At 49.5% G+C, this 16,122-nt stretch overlaps 1 protein-coding gene across 4 annotated transcripts in view; it reads left to right on the top strand.

Annotated features, from left to right (window-relative positions):
* Nucleotides 1–641: 641 nt before the first annotated feature.
* Nucleotides 642–16,122, top strand: part of KY (kyphoscoliosis peptidase) — a 50,058-nt gene continuing 34,577 nt past the window's right edge. The window contains exons 1-3 of one of the 4 annotated variants that reach the window (XM_023187943.2): nucleotides 642–833; nucleotides 4,137–4,199; nucleotides 8,246–8,308. In XM_023187943.2, the coding sequence (XP_023043711.1) occupies nucleotides 698–833; nucleotides 4,137–4,199; nucleotides 8,246–8,308 (262 nt within the window). In that variant the 5' untranslated portion in view covers nucleotides 642–697. The remainder of the gene's footprint in view (nucleotides 834–4,136; nucleotides 4,200–8,245; nucleotides 8,309–16,122) is intronic. The other 3 variants (XM_023187944.2, XM_023187945.2, XM_023187946.3) reach the window with 3 other exon arrangements.

Here is a 16,122-nt window from a genome sequence, read left to right as displayed (position 1 = left end):
GGGCATGTTCCAAGTTCTAGAGGGGCCGTAACTGGGGGGAGCTCCTGACTCCAAAACCCCACCCAACTCCCTCCTAGGGAGAGAGCTGTCAACCTCCAAAACCCACCCGGGGAACGAGGGAGGTCGAGGCCAAAACTTGGCCAATTTCTGCACATCTTGCAATTCAATCTGGAGCCCCTTTGCTGTCTTTCCTTTTCCTGAACCTACTCTCAATGTTGACAGCACTGTGCAATTTCTGTATTTGCCAGGGGCTTCTCGTGGGAGGTGGGCTCCGGGCCCTCTCGGGAACCCTCCGGAGACCGTGGGGATGAGGCAGCGCTCAGCCAGAGAAGTCCTGGAGTCCAGGACCAGCGCTTCAAGTGCACCGAGCGGGAGGCAGGGGCGCAGGGAGGGAGGCTCTGGACCGGCCGCCTCTGCCGACTATGGCCCCGGTGCAGGTCAAAGCTTGGGCCTGGGGATTTCCTTTCAAAGGTGACTTAGAACCGCTTCATTAGGGTAGCGCCCTCCCAGGAGGGCCCTAATGGCGTGTTTGGCAGAGTCAGCGAAACGCGGCGCCCTGCAGCTCCAGCGGCGGGGGAGCGCCCTCTCCCGCGCCCTCGCCCTCTCCCGTGTGGGGCAGCTGCGCGCACGGGGCCATTTGCAGCGCGAGCAGCCTAGTGTGCGGCCGCGGCGCCCAGGTCGGAAGGGAGGCGGCATCATGGAGCTGAAGAAGGACATCAACGCCGTATCTATCGACATGCTGCTGATCGTGCACTCGGAGAAGCGGCGCGCCGCACAGGGTACGCACTCAGACCAGCAGGCGGACCCGAGCGCGCTGCTGCAGCGCCGAGGAGGTAACGCGCGCCCGACCCGGGTCCCCGGGTCCCCCGACACCTCGGCCTCCGTGCCACAAGGGCCCGCCCGCCGGGGGGCGCCCATTGCTCCCCCGAACGAGGTCTGCGAGCCCGACCCTCTCCCCCATGGCTGCCGTCGCTTCCCCGCAGTGGCACCGGCGTCCCGTGGCAACGCGCAGTCCCGTGGCAACGCGCAGCCCCGTGATTGCCCCAGTTTGACTCCCTGTGCAGGCCTGTGGGTGCTTCCGTCACCCCTGGGAGTTTTTTCCTCCCAGCCACTCCCTGACAGGGAAAGCAAGACTGGAAGATACCCTGGAGGAAGGCGGCCAGAGCCTCAGGGTTCACTCACGAGTAGCAGAGGCCTGCTCCCCTCCCACAGCACACTGCAGGGCACAGGGGACGCTCGGAAACCTTTGTGCTGAGTCAGACTTTGAGATGGGGAGCTCCCTGTGTGGCCCTGCACAATTTACAGCCTCAGTTTCTCCTTTCTTGAGACTTTCTCCTAGCCTCCTATAGATGGCAGGCATGAAAGGCGTAAAAGGAACGCAGGTTTGGATAGGGTAATATTTGAAACCTGCTGTCTCCACTTGAACTTATCCATCAATTTTACTTGTCCTACATATTTTCTGGATAAATTTAAAAATTGTAGATTGGTAAAATAAAGTGACTGTTTACAGAGTGATTGTGGAAAGCAGGATCCGGGCCTCTCTGTTCTCCAGACGACAGAACACAATGTGAATAGAGTACAGATGGATGATAAGGGAGGTTAAATAAGGCCCTGAAAAGCCAGAGAACCTCAGGGTCCTGGATGGCAAGCTGTCTCCGAGGCTGGTGTGAGGATGCACTAGGCAGACTGTGGGCCAGTTCTTTAGAAGTTAGGCCTGACAGTCCATGCAGGAGAATGACTTCTGCCTCTCTCCTCCCCTCCAGCTCCGGAGCTCCTTGGAATTCCTGCTGCTGCTCTGCCCTTGGTTCTTCTGTCCCCAGAGCCTCTGTGCGCATTGAACATCCACCTTCCACCTGCCTTGCTAAAGTAATGCTGCTGTGGATGGCCTTGCCACTACCAGCCACATAGGCTAGAGCTGCCCCTGGAGCCCCGGGGACTTCTTGGGAAGGCAGGCAGGGGAAGGAAACAGAATCTAGAGGGCTGAGTATGTTGACAGTCACTGTAGTCTCAGGGCTGATTCCTGACTGAAGCAGGAGTTGTTTGGATTCGTTGACTCTTTAGTTCTCAGACCTGCTCTTGGGAGAAGGGGAAATGGCCTGTCCAGGGTATTTGTAGTTAGAAAATCAGCAGAGGGCATCAACTTCTTGATAGAAATGAGACTGCTCTGAATACATGTACCACAGTCCAGAATGCCTTCTCCAGTGTGTGGTGAGGCCTAGTTCCAGGTCAGCTCACGAGTCCCCTACTCCCAATCCTCTCTGATCACGTCACTTCTAAAGACTCTGACACTAGAAAGGGCAAAGAATGCAGAGAAGCCCAGGAAATACCAGGCATCAGGACTGCCCTGAGAGGTGCCCAACACCTAGCACAAACTCGCCATGACTCCAGACTAATGTATGCACACTTGTGACTATGACAGAGAAAAAAAGACCCCTAATGGCTGGGCCCTTTCTGCTGAGCTTTTTCTCCAAATATTTTCCTGATGGCCGTTTCTCACAGATGCTATGAATGACAGTGTAGAGATCTCTGTCACTTACTCACAACCAGAGCAGAGAAGAGGGAAAGTGCATGACTTTTGGTGGCTGATGGTCAACAATGATATTCAGGAGACCCCAGAGTAAGCCAGCCTGCAGACCCCCTCCTCAAAAAACAGCCTAAGGGAGGAAAATGCCCAACAAGATCAGCTTGTTCCAAAGCCTCCCATGGGTGCAAAGATCTAAAACAAACCCATGCTCACTTCCAGGTACCTCCTCCTTTCTCCTCTGCACTCCAGGTCCTCCACTGGAGAGTGGATCTTCCTTGGCTATGTAAAAGAGGGCCTAGGCTCCATGTCAGAAAAGATCAAAGCTCAGTTATTATTGCAATGAAGAGGATGCAGTAATCTGTAACCAGTGGCCCTTCTGCTGGTGGCCTTGTGGAAGAAAAGAGTCAGGGGGACAAGAAGGCAAGGAGAGTGTGGACAGGCTAGATCACTAGGAATTTGGGCTACAGAGCCAGCAGATGTTCTCTCCTATTTCTGTAAGGCCCTAGCATCCTCCCAGTCATTTCCCTAGAACAGTTCTTCTCCAAAACGTGCCTGAAAGCCCTCAACTCCTATCAGAAAGTAGAGTGCATATATTCCTGCGGCAGTAGAGGATATAGCCTATAGCTGCCTGCAGCAAGACCCAATGAGTTTTGAAGTCTCAGGCCTTATCCCAAAAATCTATGTGATTTGTGTATTCTACTCCATAGGTGTGTGATGAGGGTTCCAAGTGGTAAGTCACTGGCACTGGCTATGGGGGACTCTGCAGAAAAGAAGGGTGTTAAGAAGGGAGTGGCGGCCCCTGAGTGGTTGAGAGGGCTGGAGAATAAGACTCAAGGCTGAACTTCCAGGAACAGTGCCACAAGCAGTACCACAGAGCTGGTCTAGTGAGGAAACCTCCTCGGCCACCAAGGAGCACTGAATACTCCTTCCGCGCCAGAATCTCAATTTTATTGCAGCAGCACCCGCTGCCAGAACGTATCCCCATGCTGTGCCAGGAACTCGACCTTGCGGCTACCACTTGCAGCCGCAGCCAGAGCGAGAGCTTTTCTTCCCTTCCCTGTTGCATCACCAGGTCCCAAAGCAGAGTGAAACACAGGTACATCAGATTGGCCATGGCTAGGCCATACGTGTTTACCCTCTAGCTGCAAGGGAGGCCAAGAGAACTGGCAACTGTCATTTTCCGTTCCCATTGGGATTGACAGTCTTAGCCCACTCCCCCCACTCTATATCAAGACTCTAAAAGTGAGTGATTCACCACTTACAGAAATAGGCAGGCAACGTGGATAGCAAATGACTTCTAAAATAATGCTTTCATATGTATGCAGTGGAGAGGTGGAAGTGGAAAATGGGCATCTCTACTACAAAAATTCTCCCCAAATGATCCTGATAACCAACCCCACTGCCCTTGAAAACTGTTTTAACACTTTTTAAATGTTTTGAATTTTGAGAGTTGCATTCATTTCCTCAGGGGCATCTGATTCATGGGTAGCCTCTCTCAGATTCCAAGAGAGCCAAGATCCGCCTGCTCTACCATAACCCAGATAAGTCTGCAACTGGCACATCACTCTTTTGCCCTGGGTCTCCCGCCTCAGAGAAACTTGTTATTTTGCAGGATTCCAAGGCATTGGAAATGGAGTCCGAAGATGGCAGAAATTAGAAGGAAATGACCTTCACGGTAAATTCTCTTTTTCCTTTCAACCTATAGGATTTAATACATTGAATAATAACTGGAAGGATTGGGTTTCACTCATTTGAAGACTGGCCCTAGACATCTAACCACTGAACAGAAAGTGGCTGCTCCTGACCTAGCCAGGCCTCTAGGACCACTGTGCCTGTGGGAAGTGGTCCCTGGTGTCAGGTCCCCTGCTCTCCTGGAGACTGTGGCTGAAGAACAGTGCCAGGAACTTGAGCACCCATTTGTTTGCTGGTTGAGCTGTAGGGGAGGACTTAACATCCCTTGGGATGGTGAGGTTTGAGTGTGCTCCTATGAGAGGCAGCCATCTGTCTTTTGAAAATGTTTCCCAGCAGAGAGGACAGTGGTCTGCCTTGGGACGGTATGACTTGAAGCCCGAGAAGATGCCACTCAAGGGTTCTATAGCTTCCTGCTGGCCTGGACCCAAAATACAGTATGAAGTCAGCTTCCAAAGCCTCTTTTTTCTGGTGCCAGGCATCTGCCGCCCCAGGCCCAGGATCTCTTTGGGAACACTAAGGGGCCAACTATAATAGGCTTTATTCTATTCCCTTTAGAGTTCGTTAGCCCAGCCTCCAGGGACAAACATCAGGGACATTGCACAGCGGGCACATGAGGGTTCTAGTAGAGACCAAACCTCTACTCCCAGAACCCCAGTAGAGAACTCCATCTGCCCCCAGCTAAGTGAGCCCTGGGATCAGATGAGTGGCTTATCAAATGCCAGTCTAAAGGAACCACCCTCCATGACACAAATGGTGAAATAGGATTGCAGATGAATAGGACTAAACTGCTATGTTCTACCATCCTTCTGACAATAATGAAAGGGAAAGACGTAGTTCTAAAAGTGAATTCATTCACTCATTCTGTCCACAAATGCCTATAGTGCTTACTTTGTGCCAGGCATGAGTCTAAATACTGGAAATGAAACAGTGAAAAAGACAACCAAGATCACTGCCCTCAGGGGAGCTATGGTAAAATGATTGGGATTATAATGCACTGCAGGTGAGTCTCGACACCCTGGAGGTGAAGAGGCTTCCTGTGTTCCCTGCCTTTGGTAGGAGTCCTCAAGACACACCCCCCACCCCCACCCTGCCACTGCCAGGGAACCACCCCCTCTGTGTCCTAACCCATAGACATGCATGGGTGCAATGGCTTCCCTGTAACCTTGCTACAGGGGCCATCAGTTGGTAGACATGCCAGCTTTAGCTCTACTGAAGTAGACGCCAAAGCTAACAAAACTCTGCTATGGGCTATTGAGAGTTTTGATAAGAATCAGACCCCCAGAGACCTGTTAGCCACAGAAATGGCCATGCAGGGCATGGAAGGCATGCATGCTCGGCCCATGTGTGAGTGGGTGAGCGGGCAAGCAAGCCACAGGTGGAAGCAAAAAAGCACAGCATCCTTGTTGGTTGCAGCTCTCTCATACCTTGCCTGAGTTGTCTGACACTCATCTTAGGGCTTCTCAGGCATGTTATTACATCAGGAGAAGATTGAAATATACTGAATTCATTCTATTTTTACCATCTTCTGGGTTTCTGATTTAGGAGAAGGTTAGTGGAAAAATATCACAAAACACAAAGTGACACATTGACTATTACAAGACCATTACAAGACTCTTGTAAAAGACATGAAGTGAGTCTTAGCACTATGTGTCAGCTGATAGAAGATGATTAAAATAGTTCTTGCAAAACCACCAGAGAACTGGGAGTTTCAGGTACATGCAGGGCTGGAGAGAGGCTCTACAGAGGCCCTGAGCCCAGAAAAAATGACGCTCCTACCATTCCACCAACATGTGTAAAGCAAAATTTCATTTATTTTTCAAATGGTACGTTTGCATGCATGCAGAAATTAAAATTAGTTTCTTTCTGTGTTTTCTGATGCTGAGATTCTGAGTGCAGGTATTGAAGCTGACCTTTTCTCATACCTGCCTTACTGGTGCCCAAGGCACCCAGCCCTGGTAACCAGCAGGCTGCCCAGCCCTGGTAACTGGATGGCTTCCATCTCAGAAGGCAGTGGCTGATGGCATGTGCTGGTGGAGTGCACACAGACGCTGCTGAGCATGGGGTTGATCCAGAAGGGCACATATTCCCCCTCATGCTACCCCGTGCACTGCTTGGGCTGGCGCATTGGCAGGGTGCTGAGACTAGAGAGCTCCAAACTTTTCGAAGCAGCAGGTGTTTGGGCCCAGACGCCTCCTCACCCCCACCACCCCACCCCAATAGCTTGCCCAGCAACGGGCTTCCCCTGCTGTGATTGGCTACTTTCCTTGGTCCTGGACAAAGTCTGCCTAGCAGCACAGGGACTGACGCCCCACAGCTAAAGGGAAACCAATTGTGCAGCCTTGACTATAAATACCCCACAGCAGCTATGCCAGCCAATCACCCTCCTTGAGGATTCCCTTCCCGGATCTTGTTTCCTCCCTCAGCCAGCCGAGGCACTGCCAGCTGTGCCTGCAGGAGGCGGCCCTGGCCTCCCTGTCCTCACCTGGTCTGGGGCTCCAGCCCTGCATGCCACATCACCCTGTATTGGAATACACAGTGGACCTGGCCCTCGGCTGACTAGTGTGGGGCTCAGGGACCTAGCTGGGCCTGTTCATAGGAGAAGGCTGGAGCAGGTAGGCTTTCCAGGGCAAGACCTGTCAGTTGGATCACAAATCCAGCCTGGCTCAGTACCTCACCCCCCACCTTGATTGGCTTCTGCGTGGGCCCAGGCATGGGAACCACTGAGTGGCTGATCTGCACAAGAAGAATCATCTAAATGGACCTGTTCAGGCCAATGCCCCAGAGGCATACTTGTTTCCACACTGAGGCACTGGTCCCAGTGGTCACCTCCAGTGACAAGCCCACTGCAAGCCAGCAGGAAGCTATAGAGAGAAGATGGCAGGCCAGGAAGGTAGTGGTGGGTGAACCTCCAGCTGCCACCATCCTCTCCTTGCCCAGCCTTTCCCCCACCCCTCTGAAGCAGAGGTTCAAGGACAGCCTCACCAAGAGCAGGCCACAGCAACAACTGTAAAGAAGGGAGGAAAGGTCATGCTTCCCGTAGGAGGGCAAGTAAGCCTGTGAGCTCCCGCTTCTTGGCCAATGGCAGGAACTAGGCATCACTCCATGGCAGCCTGACCCCTCTAGGCACTGAGGACAACTCTGTGTCCCAGGGACAGAAATATCCCAGCATGTGGAGAGAACGTGCGTAGAGTGCATGCCCTGCAAATGTTTGTGAAACAGAACCAAACTACACATCAGCCCGTCTCCTAGGCTGCTTCTTCTCATCAAGAAGCAGGAGGCTCGGCCAGGCGCAGTGGCTCACACCTGTAATCCCAGCACTTTGGGAGGCCGAGGCGGGTGGATCACGAGGTCAGGAAATCAAGACCCTCCTGGCTAACACGGTGAAACCCTATCTCTACTAAAAATACAAAAAATTAGCCAAGCGTGGTGGCGGGTGCCTGTAGTCCCAGCTACTTGGGAGGCTGAGGCAGGAGAATGGCATGAACCCAGGAGGTAATGCTTGCAGTGAGCGGAGATCGCGCCACTGCCCTCCAGCCTGGGGGACAGAGCGAGACTCTATCTCAAAAAAAAAAAGAAGCAGAAGGCTCAACTGGGAGTCAGAAGACCTGGGGTTCAAGTCCCAGGTCAGAACCTCCCAGCCTGCTCCACAGAAAGGTGTGAAGATCAGTGAGGCATCTGTGTATGGACAGTGCTTTTGAAACTGTGCCTGGTGACACCAAAGTTGGGAGTTACGGCTACAAAGACCATGGAAGACTGGTAGCCTGTTCCAGAAGAAACCCAGCGTGTGCTGGCACCTGATAAGTGGCACAAGGGGTATGTGCACATGGGCTTCCAGGCATTTGTCTCCATGCACAGTGTCATTGTGCTGGTTTGCACATGTGCACACTGTGAGGGTGTGCACACATTTAGGCCTGGGGATGTGCTTGGCCCTCGCCAGCCCACCTTTCCTGCAAACACATACAGCTCTTTGCTCTGCCTGGGGTAAATTCCCCAGTGGTCACTGCAGGCCTCTCTGTCTTCCTTAAATAGAAAACTTGGTGGAGAAGCAGCACCCTCAGCAGCCCCAGGTGATCACTTCCTACGACAGCCAAGGTAAGTGATTCACTGCTAGCCATGACTTCCCCTGCAGACGTGTGCCCAGACCTGATGCTCTGGCCAGTGACAGCCCAGGACGTGGAGCTCAGACTATGGGGAGCAGGGTCCTCTCTGCGCCCATGGGTTTTGGAAAACCCTTTTCCTCTCCCTGTGTCTCACAGGAAGCAGCAAGAGGCTGCATGGTCTGAGTCTTCCCCTCATCGCGAGATCAAGAAATAAAGCCCATGGGCCTCAGAGCCCGCTGCTGTCATCATCTTCACTATTACTGTCATCACTATTCAACATTCAACATTCAGCATTTGTTGAATGCTAACCATGTGCCAGACTTATGCACTTATTCTCATGTAAATTAAGCTTCACAGTAATCCTGTTTGACAGGTACTCCTCTTTACCATCCTCAAATTACAGATGAGTAAACTGAGGCTTGGAAAGGCTGTCATGTGTCCAAGATCACATGGCCAGCAAGAGTCAGAGCTGGGCAGCCTGACCCCCAGCAAGGCCTCAGCTGTTAACCTTCACACATCTCTGCTTCCTCATCTCCCCTGGAAACCAGTCTCCCTCCTGCTGGCTCATGGCATCCAAGCCCTCCCTTGTCCTGACCCATAGCAGTTATTCGGCCTCTCCTGCTGAGACTGAGCCTTCCCAGGGCATCCTACCCAGTGAGTTTGCCACAGCAAGGCAGAGTGAGAGGCACCTTCGTTGGGAGTCCTCACTTTTTGGGGACAGGCTCTGGGGACTTGGGGAAGGCAGGCAAGAGCATCACTGACTCTACAGTTGACTGGATCTGAGCACATGACAAGATAGAGACAGGAGGGCCCCACAGCAGTGGTGGCGGGAGGCCAGGTTAGAGTCTCACTCCCACCTTGGTTAGCTGCTCTGCATTAAATACTGGGCCCTGGCGTCTGTGCTCTCACAGGCTCAGCCGTAAGAGTTCATCACGCTTGCTCTGAGAGTCGATGTCCTAACCTGCAAGGAAATTATCTGATCAAATTCAGAGGCAGTGACTTCCCCCATGCCCCACATGAAGCAGGAGGACTCTGGAGGCCCTGGAGGATTGGAACCTCTCAGGGAATTGCTCTCTGAAATACAGGTGGACCAGCTTCTCTAGAGGAAGGCGCTGGCAGGTAGTGATGAAAGGCCAGCCAACTGGGGTTACCAGCATGGGGGAGCTGGCTCTCCTCACAGTACAGGCCAGTGTCCCTTTAGGCCAGAATTCCTGAGAGTGCAGCTCCAGGACAGGCCTTAGAGACCTCTGTGGGCCCCGCAGGACCTGCCACCAGCCCTAGAAACCACAAGGACAAGCCTACATGCTGTTGCTTCTCGAAAATGAACTCAACTACACATGGCTCAACACAAAAAAAAAGGACTCAGAGATATCTGGCTCTAATGAGAGTGGATTAGCACCACTTACCTCACTTAGTGAAGAAGACAGACAAAGGCCTCTGTCCTTGTGGAGCTGACTTCCTAGTGAGGAGACACAGACAATCCTGACAAGTCAAACACCCTGATCCAGATAAGGCATGAGGGGAAGTGAAGCAGGAAGGATGATAAGGAGTGTATGTGGGAATGGGGGTCTGGGGCTGTGCAGGGTTATGTATTCATTTCCTATAGCAGCTATAGGAAATTTCCACAAATGAGGTGGCTTAAAATAGCACAGATTTGTTCTCTTATACTTCTGGAGCCCAGAAGTCCAAAATCTGTTTCACAGGGCTAAAGTCAACGTGTCAGCAGGACTGGCTTTTTAAGAGGCTCTAGGGGTGCCTTCGTTACTTGCCTCTTCCTGCTGCTAGAGGCTGCAGGCCCACCATGGCTTGTGGCTGCCTCACTCCAATCTCTGCTTCCATTGTCACATTGCCTTCTCTGCTTATAAATAGCTGAATCTCCCTGTGCTCCCTTGTATAAGGATACGTGTGGTTGCATTCAGGCCCCAGCCAGATAATCAGGATGGTCTCTCTATCTCGAGATCCTTAATTTAATCACATCCGCATAGTCCTCTTTGCCATATAAGGTAACATTCACAGGTTCCTGGCATGGATATCTCTAAAGGTCATTCTTCAGCCTATCCCAGGGGACAATTTAAAGTGGAGTAGGTGAGAAAGGTCTCACTGGGAAAGTGACATCTAAGCAAGGAAAGAATGAAGAACAAATGATGTGGGTATCTGGGGAAGGGCTTCCAGCAGAGGGAGCAGTGAGCGTGGAGGCCCCCGGGCAGGAGCGTGTCTGCCTGTTCAAGGAGCAGGCAACTGTGCTGTGGAGAGGAAGGGAGGGGCATGGGGCAAGGTGGGGGTAGCAGGAGAAGAGCCAGAGAGGACACAGGGCAGAGTTGGCAGGGCCTGGGAGGCTTCTAATCTGAGTGCGATTGGAAACCATTAGATGGTTGTAAACATGACAGCCTCCAATGCGTAGAGAATAAACAGAGGGGGCAAGGTTGGAAGCAAGACAACCCTTAAGAGGCATCATGATAATCCAGCAGGAGACATTCCCCCATGGTGTGAATTTGGGGTATACGAGAAAGAGAGGAGTCAAGGCTTGGGACCTGAGCAATGGGGAGGATGAAGGTGAGGGAGATGCAGGAGGAGCAGGTTGGGAAAGAAACACGAATTCAAATTTGGCTTTGTGGAGGTTGGTGCCAGCACCTGCCATTTTGGAAAGCAGGGGCCAGGGAATCGTTACTCCATGTGCCACTTTCTTATTCATCCCATGAGCCTTGACAACCTTTGGGCTCTGTTCTGAGAACCACATCAGCCCCCAGAGAAGCCTTCTTGGAAGCTCTATCACAGTAATAGCGGTGACCAGAGGCGGGACACTTGGTGTGTGCCAGATATTAAGCTAAGCCCCTCTCATGGCTCACCTCATTTAATCTCCACACCCACCTTCTGTGGAAGGTTATCATCCTCATTTTACAGATAGAGAAGCTCAGAGAGATTTAAATAACTTGCCTGAAGTCGCACAGTTAACACATACCAGACCCAGAAGTTGAACCCATGTCTGTGTGCTCTCGAAACCGGCGGGCTTAACTACTCCACCATACTGTCCCTTCCATACAGGACAGGGACCAATCTGGTGGTGCTGATCTGGGTGCAGTACCCCCACCCAACCCCCACCCTCAACGTGCAGCCTAAGGTTTCAGTCTGAACTCGTTGCTCGGAATGGTTCAATATTATCCCTCCTCCTCAGCCTCTCTTTCAATGGTAGACTTTATGTAACTTGTGACAAAGGAACACTGGAATCTTGGATCAGGGAAGGGGCTTTGGAGATGGATCTGTAGTGGGTGTGTGGGTTGAATGAATGGAAGGTGGGTAATCACAAGGAGCCCCTGCAAAGGACATTCTTTTTTTTTTTTTTTTCTTTTCTTGAGACAGGGTCTCACTGTGTGGCCCAGGCTGGATCACAGCTCACTCCAGCCTCAAACTCCTGGGCTCAAGTGATCCTCCTTCCTCAGCCGCCTGAGTAGCTGGGGCCACAGGTGAGTGCCACCACATGGCTGGTTTTTTTTTTTATTTTTTGTAGAGATGGGGTCTCACTATGTTGCCCAGAATGGTCTCAAACCCCTAGGCTCAAGCGACCCCCCTCCCTCAGCTTCCCAAAATGCTGGGATTACAGGCATAAGCCACCATGCCTGACCCCAAAGGACATTCTTGGGGAGTCAGTTTTCTGTTGGGGCTTCTGTCCTCGAGGTTATCAGCCCTTATTCCCATGCAAACACTTTGTAGAGTAGCCTTCTTTGATCATGCGTGCACTGGGGTCAAAGTGCCATGTTTCCAGACCTCAGACCTCCCTGTGGAGCTCCAGCCCATAGAAGGAATCATGAATGGTCCTTTGTTTTCAGTTCCTAATGGAAGCCAGGGGCAGGGCTGCCAGTGACGACCTTCGTCATGCACACCAGCAGATGCCTAGTGGCAGCCCTGAGCTCTGGAACACTAGCTTGTCATCTCACAATGAGAGCTGCTGAGTGGGGTTTTCATGCTGTGTCTGGCAGTACCCCCTAAGGGTGGTGTTCCAGCATGTTATACAGAGCTAGACAGTCCCTGTCACCATCTAGCACGCTCATTCCTGGGATGTCACTGCTCTCCACTTCCTGACTACTGCATCCTGGGTGGAATCACAGCATGTCTCTGTTGAATACCTAACCAGGGACTATTTAAGGGTTTTTTTTTTTAAACTACCAATGCTTTAGCTGTTTTCCTGACTCTAAGCTACTGCAGGGAAAAAAAAAAAAAAACACTCCAAGGTAGAAGAAAAAAGGCTGTAAATGTGCCAGCCTGTTATAGAAAAAGTTAACAAACACCTTAAACCAATGATGGCAAGTATTTCACATGAATCCCGTGACCCCTGCACACATATATACACCCGTGCACATGCACACACACACACACCTGACAGTCTTTGTTAATTGATCCCTTCAGGCAGCCACTTCCAATCAGTCAGAGTTAATGAAAAACACAAAACCTGTTTGCCATACTGCGTTAGGTGTTCTGAGCCAATTAGGCCTTTAGATAAATCCTGATTGAAACCCGAAGAGATCTGGAGAGCAGCCAACAGGTAGGAGAAACCTGACTGGGTGAAAGGCAGGTGCAGGGCAGTAAGCATGTGGACATTCTCGTGCTTGCCTGTGTGCTCTGGTTCTGAGAAGGCGGGAGACAAGCAAGGAGAGCTGGCGGGGTCTAGGAAAGGGGCCAGGGAGCCACTTCTTAGGATTAGCAGAAAATAATCTCTAACAAGCTCTTAACTAAGATGGTCAAAACTGCAGCTTCAGAAATGTGACTTTGTTGACAGCTGGTGGAGCTGGGGAGGGGTGCATGAGAGAGGTCAGCCAGGCAGCCTGGAATCCCAGGAAGGGCCTCCTGTAGGTTTGGTTGTGATGGTTAATAGTCAAGATTAGAATAATGTACTGTGCTGTACTTAGGCTGTACTTAGGGTTTAGATCTGACTGCAAATTTTGCTCCTAATGATCTACTCTCTGTTAGAGATTGGCCACATTAATATTTTTTCTTAAATTAAGAGTTTTATTTGATCCAGGAGCATCATAGCCAGCAAACTCTCTCCACTCCATGCCTTAAGGAAGCATAAAGCTATATTTTGAATGCTCTTCCCCTTGAAACAGTGTGTCCAGCCCAGGCCCAGCTCCTGGAACCAGCAAAGCCTCCCAGTGGTGCCCTCACACACCTGTAAGTGAGAGCAGGAATCACACTCCTACGCAGATCAGGGAGGCCGAGAAATTGGCTGTTTTCCTTGAGGGAATGCTAAGCAGCAGCACAGCTTTGGGGGAGAACCAGGAAGTGAGATTCAGGAAAATATTGGACATTGACGCCTGTCCAAGAGGGAAGAGGAATCGTAGAAAGGAGCGAAGGGATTAGGAATAGTGATGGCTGGAGTTTCTGGGCCAGGGCCATGCTCCGAACGTGAGCCCACCTCAACACCCTGCCCTGGAGGGACTTGAACAGCAGTTTGTTTTTCAGCTTGATCACTCTTTCACAAAGAGACATGGCTGAAGTGGGACATGGCTAATACCCATAGAGACATGGCTCAGGACACCTAACACAGGATGGCAAACAGGTTTCATGTTTTTCATTAACTCTGACTGATTGGAAGTGGCTGCCTGAAGCAATTAATTAACAAAGACTGTCAGGTGTGTGTGTGAAAGTACCTGGGCATTATAAGAAGTTTGGGGAAGAGATTCGTTGTTGAACCCTATGCCAGTAAGTTGTTCACTTTTGCAGTTTCTCTAAGCTTATGGAGATTGTTCCAGTCCAGCATTTTCCAAATTGTGTTTGATAAAATAGTATTGGGTCAAATAGAGTTCTTTACTACAGGACTACTCAGATCATTGTGTATTGTGACCTATGAGAGGGGAGAGAGTGAACATGTTTCTCAATTCATTTTTCACAAGGCATCTTGAAGTCAAGTACCACTTAGCACTCACTTTAAAAGACACCTCAGAGGGTTTGAGGTGGAGAAAGTGAAAAGGAGAACAGACCCATGCCTCACTCATGATGGGAAGACACACAGGAAGTATTTGCTACTGATGGTGATAGCACCCGATCCTACGACCAGAACTGAATTATGCCTCGAACTCTGAAATACTTAATGTTTTAATTATAAACTCACAAGGCTGATTTTCTCTCAACATTGAATATGCTAGAAACTGCACTTGAATGTTAACCCCTTCAAAGCTATGCTTGGCAGAGGCCACATTGTATCTTTTCAAATTGTTTGAGAATGACCCTCTTTGGCATGCAGAACAAGTTTAAGAGTTACACAAAAAAGACAGTATTGTTATTCTATGAAACATAATTGCAACGCAGTTAGCAGGCAAAGGGTTATAAAAGGAGGTTTTACAAAATCAACGAGGAAAAAATAATACTTCAATAGGAAAATAGCCAATTCACAAAATAAGAAGTTAAAATGGTAAATAAGTATATGCAAAGAATACTACAATAAAACTAAATATACAAAGCAACCAGGTATTATTATTCATTGATAAAAATTTAAAGGGTTGATAAAACCAAACATCAGTGAGTGTATGTGTGATCTATTTCTGCGTTACTAACCACCACACAACTTAGCAGCTTTAGACAATAAGCATTTACGAGCTCACCCATCTGCAGTTTGGCTAGAAATTCTCATTGGATCCATACCCAGCTGATCTTGGATCTTGGGTGGGCTTGCTCATGTGCTTGTGGTCAGCTGGTGGGTTGGCTGGAGACCAGCTGGTCTGGGATAGCCTCACCTGAGAGGCTATGCTCTGCTCCATGTGAGCTCTCATCTACAACCTGGCTCATTCACATGGCAGTTATGGCTGGGATCCCAAGAATGAGAATGGAAACCTCAAAGTCTCTAGAAGCCTAGACTCAGAATTTGTGCAACATCACTTCTGCCATGTGCTAATTGGTCAAAAGCCCAGCCCAGATTCAAGGGGTGGAACAAAAGACCTCTCATTGGGAGGAAGTGCAAAGTATTGCACTTTGTGACCAATTTTGCAATCAAGCACAGCGAGAATGTGCAAAATGGGCATTCTCTTGCATAGTACTGATGAGCTCATAAACTGATAAAATCATTCATGAGAAAAATTTGCCAATATCTAACAAAAGCCTTTAAAATATCCATATTATTTGATTCATACGTAAGAATTTATTCAAAGGAACTGATTTGCAAAGTGTGCAAATCACTTTACATACATACAAAGATGTATGTATCAGAGTGTTCATCACATCATTTCTAATAGCAAAACTGTGAAAAGCTAAATATTCAACAAATAGGGATTGCTTATATGGATTATAAACCATCTACAAAATGGAATATTATGCAGCCATTTGAAATGATAACATATGGCTATGCTTACTGACATGTAAAGATTTAAATGAAGAAAGCAGGTTATGAAAAATATGTTTACTGTAATCTGCTTTGGATTTTTAAATGTAGAAATGAAGTCTTAAAGGAGTTTCACTTTCTACTTTATATCTTTCTGTGCCATCCAAGTTTTTGTTTTAATTCTGCTTGGGTTTTTTTGTGTGTGTGTGGTTGGTATTTTTGCTTTTATTTTTATTTTAAATTAACATACAGTAAAATTGAATTTTTGTAGTGTGCAGTTCTGATTGCTAACACATGCATAGATTTGTGTAACCACCACCATGGTGGTTACCATCATCAGAATATACAGAATACACCACCATCAGAATATACAGCAGTTCTATTACCCTCTTCAAAATTATCTTGCGTGGACTCTAATCCTCCCATCACTCTTAAGAGTTCCCTTGTATTGTTGCGAAATACTTTTTTTTTTTTAAACAGACTCTCGCTCTGTTGTCCAG

This window comes from Piliocolobus tephrosceles, chromosome 2 (genome assembly GCF_002776525.5).
Source record: "Piliocolobus tephrosceles isolate RC106 chromosome 2, ASM277652v3, whole genome shotgun sequence".
Classification (NCBI taxonomy): Eukaryota; Metazoa; Chordata; class Mammalia; order Primates; family Cercopithecidae; genus Piliocolobus; species Piliocolobus tephrosceles.
The sequence above is the reverse complement of the archived record's forward strand: the minus strand, read 5'-3'. Positions and strand labels throughout refer to the sequence as shown.